At 39.2% G+C, this 12,316-nt stretch overlaps 2 protein-coding genes across 2 annotated transcripts; both read left to right on the top strand.

Annotated features, from left to right (window-relative positions):
- The first annotated feature begins 581 nt into the window (after positions 1-581).
- On the top strand, positions 582-4,344 carry LOC101109119 (olfactory receptor 2D3-like). The gene has a single exon (XM_042232784.2). The coding sequence runs from the start codon at positions 3,259-3,261 to the stop codon at positions 4,342-4,344; it is 1,086 nt and encodes a 361-aa protein (XP_042088718.2). The 5' UTR covers positions 582-3,258.
- A 7,039-nt stretch (positions 4,345-11,383) lies between these two features.
- LOC101115822 (olfactory receptor 2AG2-like) lies at positions 11,384-12,316 on the top strand. The gene has a single exon (XM_004016203.1). It carries the CDS (start codon positions 11,384-11,386, stop codon positions 12,314-12,316), a length of 933 nt encoding a protein of 310 aa, XP_004016252.1.

The raw sequence follows: 12,316 nt of genomic DNA, 5'->3' as shown, positions 1-12,316 counted from the left end.
GTTTAGAGAGGAGAGTCAGGAGATAAAATTTCTTTGTTAGATGGAGAAACCAGTAGCACAAAAGATGATGAAAGTAAAAGGGAAAAAAAGAGGTTATGTTGGAAAAATAGCCAGAGAAGAAATATTTGATGTTATAAGCACAAGGGAATTTCTTTATTATAGCTAAGACAACTCTTCTGCTGAGAGGAAAGGGTGGATTATTACATGGATATAAGGATGTGAAGAGGTGAGCAGTTGAACCTACTTATGTTGACATTTCAATTTCTCTGTTATACAGTCAGAGAGAAAATCCTAAGTGGTGAGGTTGACCTTAGTTGGATTAGGGCAGAGACCTTGAGAGGAATAACATTGCCCTACCTATGATGGGAGTATTGGAAAGACACAGGAAAAAGTAAAGAGACCAAGATTTGTGGAGGCATTGGCTGTAATAAGAAACTTCGGCATTTGTTGTGCTTTTTCTTCAACTTAACAGCTGAAATATATATGAGACAAAATCAAATTAATACAGACTTCAGATTCAGGAAATTACATACAGATTTAACAGAACCCAATGGAAAAGAGTTTCAAGGAGGAAGAGCGCCAAACAGTGCCAAAAACAGAAATGAAGAATGCACCCAAAAGGGTTGAGTGGCAAATTATGGGAGAGTTTGGAATAGTAGTTTTTCAGTAGAATCAAAGAAGTAGGAATTATATTGAAAATTATTAAAAAGGAAAAATGGATGGGAACTTTCAGTCATGAATATATTTGGCAATGAAAGAGAATGATTGGAAAGTCTGGCAGCAAAATGAAGAGAAAAATTAGGCAATGGCTAGAAAGGACAATAGAACCAAAGAAAAGCTGTTTGTGTATCTGAGTCTGTGTGCATTTTAATATAAAGGATGTTTTAACATATTTGGTTATAATAAATGAAGGCAAAACCAAAATCAAATATAAGAAAAGAAATTCAAATTGTATTGTTACTTCCAAAAGACAAAAAAGAAACTTCTTGCCTTTGTTAATGATTCTTTAAAAGTAATGTTGATTTCTGGGGGAATTTGATTTTAGAAAGTGACACTTGATAATTACCTGTTAAATAAATAAAGCAACAAACGTGATTAGTTGCCTATTTCTTCATGGCTAATGGTTTTGGTATCATAATTTTTTTTTTCTCATTCCAAGACCAAAAAAGAATTCTTTGTACTTTCTCTTCCATTATTTTTTGTCACTGTTTGTGTTCTACTTATCAGATTTTTTTGCATTAGAGCCTGGCATATATTATAAACTAAAATGGAGAATATATAGGTGAGTTGGATATTTGTTGGTTATCTTTTTAATATCCCTTTTTCTTTGCTCAAAATTTCCTCATTTCTTTTGAGGATACATATTTTTGCAGGGAATCTGACTCTATTCCACATCAGACTTTATCTTAGTGCCTTTGATGAGAAAGCTGTTGCAAAGAAACTTTATTTTTATGATTAGATGAGAGCAAGAAATCGTGCATCCCTCATAGTTTGGATAAGGACTATATGGAAGACTATAAGGGAACATGTTGAGGGTTTGGATAGAACGTCACCTGAAGCCAGCCCTAAAATGGATTTTCAGTAATTTAAATCTATAAGTTACCTTTTTTTTTTCATTAGTATTAGTAGTGTTAGTAGTAGCATGCTCTGTTGTTCAGTCACTAAGTCAAGTCCTACTCTTTGTGATTCTATGGACTGAAGCATGCCAGGCTTCCTTGTCCTTCACTGTCTCCTGGAGTTTGCTCAAACTCATATCCATTGAGTCAGTGATGCCATCCGGCCATCTCATCCTCTGTTGCCACCTTCTCCTCTTGCTCTCAATCTTTTCCAGCATCAGGGTCTTTTCCAATGAATCAGCTCTTTGCATCTGGTGGCCAAAGTATTGGAACTTCAGCTTCAGCATCAGTCCTTCCAATGAATATTTAGGGTTGATTCCCTTTAGGATTGACTGGTTTGATTTTGCAGTCCAAGGGACTCTCAAGAGTTTCTCCAGCACGGCAACTTAAAAGCATGCTCTAGTACCCAGCATACAAGATCCTTGACACAATAGTTAGGCTCCTATATCTCTCACAAAATCTTCTAAATTGCAAGTCTAATGCAGTATCTTAGTGTTAAAGGTAAATTTATGGTAATTGTATGGTCACCAGTGACACCAGACTCAAACTGACCTTGACGTGTGACCCAAGAAGTGTTATTTACTATCGGCAGGCACAGCTGGGACTCCCTGGCTGCAGAAGGCAGCCTATCCATATTGCCTTCATTAGGTTTCCATTACATTCTGTATTTTCTCTCTTAGTTTAAGTCCTTGAAAGCAGAGCCTGAGAAAAGAGCATGGGTACAGGCAGTTTATTTGAAAACTGATCCCAGGGATGCTTTCATGAGGGATGGTGATTAGGAAAAAAACTCTAAAAAAAGCTCTTTAGGGGAAATAATAATAACAGTAGGAGTAATAAACAATGGGGGCTTAACTATATAGCACTCAACTTCTGAGAAGCATACAGGCTGCCTCCCAGAAATGTCTGATGCATTTATTCATCAATTCCCTTTGCCCATTGGTTAAAGGTTGCCTCTGGGATATTAACTTGCCCGTGCTTTGAACACTGTGGGCAGAATGCTGAAAGACAGCAGGGGGTCCCTGAGGTAAATTGCCTGTGGTGCCTGGGGAGTCAGAACTGTCCACCATGGCTAAACCTGAGATCTGAGGTGAGCTGAAGTTGTGTGTCAGGGCTGTGTAATATTCCTTTCAGAAATTCCTCTTTATCATGTGAAATATTTGTACAAGGGTCAGGATTATAGCCCATGGTCATAACTTCTTCTTTTCTTCCTTGTCCTGTTTGGATTGCTACTTAAGCCTCTTTGTAAAAACACAATGGAAAAATGCAAGAATTAATAACAATGATTTATCTGTTTGAACTCCCAAGCCATGTTTTGGGAGTATTATGGACAAATTTGACATTGACCCCAATTTTTTTTAACTTTGAAATATAAAAAGTGAGTGGTTTTTATTGACAAAATAAGTTCACCTCATTCTTAGACTGCTGATTCTCACAAGTACAAAATATTTCTTGAGGTGAAAAAATGAAATCAAAACAAAGACAATACCTGTAACATATTTTCACAGTAATTTAGCAATATGTAAATTACCTTGTTGTCAGGAGTTGTCAGGAAACTGTATAGACTGTTATACTCAGACTGCCAAGTGGATCAAGCAAGGAAAACTGGGTTTAAAAAGCTATATAAATTGGTGGAAATGACAATATGCATTCTAATGCTAACTGGCACATTGTAGGAAGCAGCTGGAAGCAAATAGTCCCCAAGGTACACTTGTTAACATTGCACTTGTTTATAAAGCTTGTGAAATCAAACATTCAGAATGCATCTACTCTCCTTCTGATGACAGGTAAACAGGGACAAACATCAATGGGAGAAGGAAACCAAACTTTTGTGCTTGAATTTACCTTGCTGGGACTTTCACAGGATCCAAAGATCCAAATCTTGTTGTTCTGTGTTTTCCTAATCATTTACCTTCTCTCTGTTTTTGGAAACCTGCTCATAATAATCCTTATCCAAACTGACCCTCGACTTCACACTCCCATGTACTTTTTCCTCAAAAACTTGTCCTTTGTTGATCTTTGTTTCTCTACAAGCATCGTTCCCCAGATGTTGGTCCACTTCCTTGTGAAAAAGAAAACCATTTCCTTTGCTGGGTGCTCACTACAGATAGTTGTCTTCCTCCTAGCAGGGTGTACAGAGTGTGCTCTTCTGGCGATGATGTCCTATGACCGTTATGTGGCAGTCTGCAGGCCCCTACACTATTCTACTCTCATGACCCACAGGGTTTGTGTCCAGCTGGCCATAGTGTCCTGGATCAGTGGGGCATTTGTATGTTCAGTGGACAGTGCATTTACACTCTGTCTCCCCTACCAGGGACAGAACATAATTAATCACTATTTTTGTGAACCTCCTGCACTCCTGAAGCTGGCTTCTGCAGACACCTACAATGCTGAAATGGCCCTCTTTTCAATGGGTGTGATTGTTCTCCTAGCTCCTGTCTCTCTCATCCTGGTCTCTTATTGGCATATTATCGCCACTGTGATTCGGATGCAGTCAGGGGAGGGGAGGCTTAAGGTGTTCTCTACCTGTAGCTCCCATCTCACTGTTGTGGTTCTCTACTATGGTTCTGGAATATTTGCCTACATGAGACCCAATTCCAAGACAATGAATGAAAGGGATAAGGTCATTTCTTTGTTCTATTCAGTAATGACTTCAATGTTGAACCCTATAATTTACAGCCTGAGGAACAAGGATGTGAAGGGAGCTCTGAGAAAACTGGCTGGAAGATAGTCAGCATTCAGAGGCAATGATTATTGACATTTTAAAAAATTACTTTGACTATTTTGATAGATAACAATAGCTCTACTAGCTTCATTCTTTTCTTTCCTTGCCTTGTTTACCTCAGTTGATTTTCTTCTCTACAAATATTCACTGAATGCCTACCCTATGAAAACACTGTGCCCAGAACCTCAAAATATGAGTAACTTAATGCCTTTCTTAAAAAACTTGAAATTCACAAGATAAAACAAATATAACTCTTTTAAGAGGTAACTCTTTCAAAAGCTAAATAAAGAAGGAATATTTTACAAACTTTTGCACAGCAGAGGAAACCATGAACAAAATGAAAACCTATGGACTGGGAAAAATATTTGCAAATGATGGAACCAAGAACTTAATTTCCAAAACACAAACAGCTCATCCAACTCAATAACAAAAAACCAACCCAATCAAAAAATGAGCAGAAGACCGAAACAGACATTCCTCCAAAGAAGACAGTCATTGTCACTGTGTGTGTGTTCAGTCGTGTCCAACTGAGCACAACCCTATGGCCTGTAGCCCACCAGGCTCCTCTGTTCATGGAATTTCCCAAGTGAGAATACTGGAGCGGGTTGCCATTTCCTACTCCAGGGGATCTTCTTGACCCGGGGATTGAACCTACATCTCTTGCATCTCCTGCACTGGCAGGATTCTTTACCACTAATGCCACCAGTCAGTTGGCCAACTGTCACCTAAAAAGACATCCAACACTGCTAGTTATCTGCGAAATGCAAATCAAAACTATAAGTCACCTCACAGTGGTCAAAATGACCATTATTAAAAAGTCTACAAATAACAAATCCTAGAGGTGGTATGGAGAAAAAGGAATCCTCCTACATTGTTGATGGAGTTGTAAATTGGTGCAGCCACTATGGAAAACTGCATGGTCATGCCTTCTTTTTAGGAGAAAGACAATGATTAAATGGAAAATTAAACTTGGAAATTTGCATGAGCATTAAGTAAGTGAAAGTTGCTTAATCATGTCCAATTCTTTGTGACCCCATGGACTATACAGTCCAAGGAATTCTCCAGGCCAGAATACTGGGCTGGGTAGCCATTGCCTTCTCCAGGGGATCTTCCCTACCCAGGGATTGAACCTGGGTCTCCTGCATTGCAGGTGGATTCTTTACCTGCTGAGCAACAAGAGAAGCTGCATGAACACAGGATCACAATTAAAACAAAACAAAACAAAATTTTTTTTTTAATTTTTAAAAAATCTCATTGATCATATTATCTAACTAATGTTTTAATCTCTGTAATTTTCTTAGTTAACTCACGCTGAGCTTCTTTATTAAAATGTCTGGGAGGTCTATATTCATTATATTCTAGCCACAGTGACTTTCCTTTTCTTCCTCAAAAATGAAAAGTGCATTCAACCTCTAATCATTAGCACTGGATATTCCTTGCATCTGAAATATTCTGCTAATCAGCCTTGGTGCACTTAACTTGTACTCAACATTGACAGTTCATTCTCAACAAAACTATCAGCTCTCTAGGGGCCTTCATGAAACATACAGTCTAAGACAACATGCCTTCTAGTCACTCTCTATCTCCATTATTGCTTATTTTTGTGTTTATGGGACTTCTATCTCTGAAATTATCTTTATTCATTTGGAAACATCCTGATTAAAACCAACTTGAAAGATGGAATGACAAAATTAATAGAAATCCAAGATCTGTAAAGGGAATCTGGCCATAGTGGTGTGTCATAAATATAAGGAGGAAAAGATTTAAGAAATGAGAGGTACTCAATAGTGACAATGCAAAATGGCATTCTAACATGTATACTATCATGTAAGAATTGAATCGCCAGTCTATGTCTGACGCAGGATACAGCATGCTTGGGGCTGGTGCATGGGGATGACCCAGAGAGATGTTATGGGGAGGGAGGTGGGAGGGGGGTTCATGTTTGGGAACGCATGTAAGAATTAAAGATTTTAAAATTTAAAAAATAAAAACTAAAAAAAAAAAAAAAAGAATTAGAACTGAAAGATTGCCCATCAAAGAAGAAAAGATATTGGATAGGTGCCTGCAGGCAGTGGTTTTGTTATTCATTTTTTATCTTTTGTTGTTGGCAACAAGAATCCTCACTTATAAAATCAATATGGGATTAAATTATATGATACTTCAATTCCTTTCCAGTTCTAATATAATATGACTAAGTCCCAAATAATTAATAATAGTATAATTCAGAAAATTTAAAAAGTATTAATATTGAATAATTATTCAATACATTATCCTTCTCTCTGATTCCCTTCAGTGTAGTAACTAGTTATTCCAGATCCTACGTCCGTCATTCTCTTTTGCTCTATTTTATACAGTTTTACTGAATCCACAAATATTCCTCTAAAAAGATTTTATCTGAGTTTTTAACCTTATAAAAGTTATTCCTATTTCTTATAAAAGTGTTCCATACTTTTTATTTAAAAAATCCCTATTTGCAAAAACAGGGACACAGACATGCAAAAGAGACTGTGGACACAGTGGGGGAAGAAAAGGGTGGGACTAATTAAGAAAGTAGTATTGACATATATATACTATCGTGTGGGAAACAGACAACTAGTGGGAAGCCACTGTATAACACAGGGAGCCCAGCCTGGTGCTTGGTGATGACCTAGAGAGGTGGGATGAGAGCAGGGAGGGAGGCTCATATATGTATAATTATGACTAATTCACACTGTTGTACAGCAGAAACCGACACAACATACTAAAACAATTATCTGCCAATTAAAAAAAAATTATCTGAATTTTTAACCTTATAAATGAAGTACCATGATACATAATCTTTAGGGCTCTTTTTTTCACTTAATATTAAATTGCTGAATTATTTGTTTGGTTGTATGTCCTTCTGGTTCCTTTGTTTTGATTGCTGCATGATACTCTTTTGTGTGAATATTTATCTATTCCACTGTTGATGGACATAAAGCTTGTTTCCAGTTTGTTTGTTTTTTTTAATTGTGAATAATGTGCTCTTACATTTCACATGTGTAAAACCTTCTTTTGGGTATGTTTTTTTAATGAGAAAAATAAAAAAATCTTGTATTTTATTTCTTTTGTTGTACTCTGCAATAATTTTCTTGAGCATATTCTTTTTATAATCAGAACATAAAAAATGTATTTTTCATTTGCTTAAAATTGAAAGAAAAAAGATATAACTTCAGCAGCAGAATTTTTCAGAATTTTCTGGAAAAATAAGTGACTAAAGAGAGACTAAAGAATGAGGAGGACCTGGCAAAAGACTGGGTGAGGGAATGGCCTGAACTGCAGCAGTGATGGATAGAGGCAGGTGCTGTATCATTCATTATCTTAGAAGCAGCTGAGTCCACTTGAACTGAGCGTAGGAACATGCACACGTGTGCTCATGAATTAATGAAAGAAAAAGGGAGAAACAAGAAACATAAAAGTATAGAAAGATCCAATAAATCAGTGCTTTGATGCTAATTAAAGCTCAAGGAAGGAAGGCCTGATAAGAACAGAAGCACTGCAAAGTTCATTTCTCTCTGGCTGATAATGGCCCAGGCTAGAGGCACAACTTGGGAGACGGGGAGTGGCAGCATTTACAGAACCCACAAGATACACTTCGTAATTTGGAAAGAGAGCTAACCAGGGGCCCTTGCTTCTTAGGTCATTCACTGATGCTGTCTATTTAGTAGGACTTTGGAAACAGCCTCGGTAAATCCATGTGAGGGAAGCATAGCCCTCATGCCTCAGAGCTCATTTAGTGGGTAAAGTTTGCTGGAGTTGGAGGCCAGGAGATATGCCTGGGAGATTCATTAAAATTTTGTTTCCTGGAGCAGCATTTTCAGGGGAGGTCATGTCAGCTGAAGGGATGAGACCATGATGCCTCCCCCAGGACAGGGCCCCAGCTCACTGTCGCCCCAGGGACAGTGAGGCTGGTGTATAGCATCTCCATTGGGCAGCTCCTTTTATACCTTTTTAGTCAATTTCCTTCTCATGTTTTTTCATGGCTCCCAGTAAGATAGGAATACCTGAAAATCTGAGTACCCGGGTTCAAGAATTCAGTTAGAATGATGCCAAGGCTCTGAAGGTTTTCTCACAAGGAGAATTTAGCTTGTGTGTAGAGATTTAGCTCCTTGTTTCCCCAGGATCCTGCCTAGGTTCTCATCTGCTCATTGGCATCCACTTCCACCTCCAGAGAGGACTGACAATGTGACTGGAGGTGTCTTTGACCTCTGATTTCAGTCACAGCTGTACACATGCCTACATCCTCCCCTGCCAGAAGAACCATCACCTCTTTCTTCATCTTCTTGAACATCTTCATCCCTCAAATGAATCACAGGGCAGTAGGTGTACTCAGGCAGCCGAACCCCTCCCCATCCGAGGTAAGGGCTCTTTCTTTGTTTCAAGAAAATTAAGTGGAATCTGGAAGTCTTGAGATATATAGTCAAGACCTCACTGCTCTGCTTCTTAGATTCTCAGTCCCTCAGCCATTATAACTCATCCATTCCATTCTATACTTTAGGTACCCTTACATATACCCACAATTGATCTGTTCCACTGGCAAGACCTGGTTTCCTATACTTCCTGATGCTGGTATCCTGGTAAAAGTCTCAGTATTATCTCTAGACCTAGATTATCCTGGCCTCAGACGGTTTGACGTGTACCCATAAAAAACCGGGATCTCAAAAGAGGATAATCTAAAATCAGTTGAAGTGCCTATTTGATATACGACTGCTTGATATTAAAGTCCAATGCTACAGAAAAAGCTAATTGAAGTCAATGAATACTTTAAAGTATGCTAACAGTGATACAGAGTAATAACATAAAGATGTGATTCCAAATCTTTGACTCCATCTTCTTCATTGGCTTTTTCTGACCATTTCCTTTAAAGTACAACAATGCCCCTCTGTTAATCTCGGTTTCCATTCTCTTCCCTTGGTCTGAGGTATTCACCCGCCATCAGCAGTTTTCCAGAAAGGGGGCTCTTCCTGTGTAGGCACACTATATGTTTGCTGGCGTTTATCTTCAGATTACCATAGTGGAGACAAATTAGAGAATGGAAGGAGGGAGAGCAGGGCTCTGAATCAAGGGGAGGAAGGCAGATAGAAACGATCTTTAGTCCTAAGTATCACCACTTTACAAGTCCTGATTTTTGTTTTAAGTCCTGTCCAAATTCCTGGAGCATAAATCTGGATAAATATAACCAGTTAATTTTTTTCTTCCCTTTATTAATATATCCATTCATCTTTTTAATTCAAGGAAAGTATTCCAAGTCATATATATACTAGGAACAGTACTAAGAATTGTCTTTGAATTTGTGTTTTTGTCACTGCCAACGGGCAAAGAAGTTCTTCCAGTCACTGTTTCTTTGTTTCAACATATAGACCTGGTTTTGTGAGGCCAGAGAAAGATCTCAGACCCCAAAGAATGATGAAACTGTTTTACAAGATGATTTTCTGGTTGACTTCTTGCCTGGACTTCACTGTGGCATAAGTGCAAGAAGGATACTTGCACTTGTACTGCTTCAATGTCCTGACCTTTATAGTGCTATCTCCTCTCTCTGTAATTGCACTCTGACCCCTTTTTCCTTAGCCCGCTTATATTCATCTGCAGCCTGTAGCTTGTATAAGTGACATAGAAGTGATTATATAAAGTTTCCTTCCCTGATACTTCACTTAGATAGACTCATAGTATGTTACACTTTCCTTCATATTTCATTGCCAGTAGATGTGTGTAGATGTTTATGTAATGGGCTTTTCACATCCATGCAATTTCCCTAGCATCAGATATAGTGCCTGGTGTATTATAAGTGCTTAGTAAATATTTATGGAGTGAATGAAAGGAACTAGATCAATTGGAAAAGCCTCCCAATTTTATGATTTTATCATCCAACTACTGAAAGGTCCCAACCCTAAGTTGACAACGTTGGTGACATAAACTGAAGAGAGAGGGGTAAGAGCAGATGATACAAAGGAAAGAGGAAACATTTGGTGGATTATTCTCTTCTTTTCCAGAGTGCCTCCTGAGTCCTCCATCCAACTATGAAAGGTCTGCTTTCATGTAGCGGAAATGAAGTAGCACTGTTCCACACACCACTTGGTCTCCTGGTCAAATCTTTCCACCAGTACTTCCACAGAGATTCAGGGCTCAGCAGAACCAGCATCTTTCCTCATACAGCTAATACTATGAGATAGAGGATCTCTTTTTTTGTTCAAGATCTTATTTTGACTTTCAAGTGATGGGATGGCTTTGGACCTTTTCTATAAATCCCCCTCTTTTATAACTCACCCCTTCTATCATGTACCCTAAACACAAATACCTTGCCATATCTTTTCAAATCTCATGCATTACCTTCATTTCTATCCTCATTCCTCCTGAGAAAACATCTTACCATTACCTGAAGATAGGCAAACATCTTTTGTACTGTTCCTGAATATGTACCTCCAAAATCTATACTATCCCAGTGATTCAGTCATGCACAGAATTCCTCTTCCCTTCTATAAAGTAGCAGTATGCTCATCAAGGATGTGAGGACAGTTCAAGAACACAAGAGACCAAGTGGTCCAAGAGCCAACAGGTTCCCTGTTGAGAAAACTGTTCAGAACAATGAGACTGGAAAATGAAGCCAGATGTCATGTCTAGGGGAGCAGAAAAAACAGAATTGGAATCCCAAGGAAATTTAAAGCAGAAAAGCAACTGAATTAAAAGCCAATGTGCAGAGTAATTTTTTTGTTGGGAAGATAGCTACGATTTTATCTATTTATACAGATATTTGCTTGGCTTCATTCTCTTGGTTATCTTATTTAAAGATGACAGGCTATGATCAAATGCTTATTTCTAATTTATATGATACTTTATAATAACTTAATGAAAAGATTCATAAATTCAGAAGCCAGAAGGCAAACCTAGCTACCAAGAGGAAAAGATATCATCTCATAGAATTCTTATTGATAATTCCATAGTGATGTGAGACAATACAAAACTAAGATAATCTCCCTTAGAAAGACTTTCATCAAGACCCTCTGGTTCTACATAACTAAAGAAACACAGAATGGAACACTGGAACTTCACTCTGGGAAGTGGCTTCATATTGATAGGGATTCTGAATGACAGTTTTTCTCCTGAGCTGATCTGTGCTACAGTCACAGTCCTGTACATGCTGGCCCTCGCCAGCAATGGCTTTCTGCTCCTGGCCATCACAATGGATGCCCGGCTCCATGTGCCCATGTACCTCCTGCTCGGGCAGCTCTCTCTCATGGACCTCCTCTTCACATCTGTTGTCACTCCCAAGGCCTTCGTGGATTATCTGCTCAGTGAAAACACCATCTCCTTTGGGGGCTGTGCCTTTCAGATGTTCCTGGCACTGACCGTGGGTGGTGCAGAGGACCTCCTACTGGCCTTCATGGCCTATGACAGGTATGTGGCCATTTGTCATCCTCTGAACTACATGGTCCTCATGAGGCCGAGGGTCTGCTGGCTCATGGTGGCCACATCCTGGGTCCTGGCTTCCCTGAGTGCTCTAGGACATACCTTGTACACCATGCACTTCCCTTTCTGCATGTCCCAGGAGATCAGCCACCTGCTCTGTGAGATTCCACCTCTGTTGAAGTTGGCCTGTGCAGATACTTCCAGACATGAACTCATGGTGTATGTGACAGGTGTGACTTTCCTCTTGCTCCCGCTTTCTGCCATTGTTTCCTCCTACACACTAATTCTACTTACTGTGCTCCACATGCCCTCAAATGAAGGGAGGCGGAAAGCCCTGGTCACCTGCTCTTCCCACCTGACTGTGGTCGGGATGTTCTATGGAGCGGCCACATTCATGTATGTTCTGCCCAGTTCCCTCCACAGCCCCAAGCAAGACAACATCATTTCTGTCTTCTACACAATTGTCACCCCAGCCCTGAACCCCCTCATCTACAGCCTGAGGAATAAAGAGGTGATGGGGGCTTTGAGGAGGGTCCTGGGAAAACACATACTATAG

Source organism: Ovis aries, chromosome 15, assembly GCF_016772045.2.
Source record: "Ovis aries strain OAR_USU_Benz2616 breed Rambouillet chromosome 15, ARS-UI_Ramb_v3.0, whole genome shotgun sequence".
Classification (NCBI taxonomy): Eukaryota; Metazoa; Chordata; class Mammalia; order Artiodactyla; family Bovidae; genus Ovis; species Ovis aries.
This window is presented reverse-complemented; position numbering and strand designations above follow the sequence as displayed.

Excerpts from the sequence above, each read along its gene's own strand:
- LOC101115822 (XM_004016203.1), top strand. The coding sequence starts at position 11,384 with ATGGAACACTGGAACTTCACTCTGGGAAGTGGCTTCATATTGATAGGG.
- LOC101109119 (XM_042232784.2), top strand. The coding sequence starts at position 3,259 with ATGCATTCTAATGCTAACTGGCACATTGTAGGAAGCAGCTGGAAGCAA.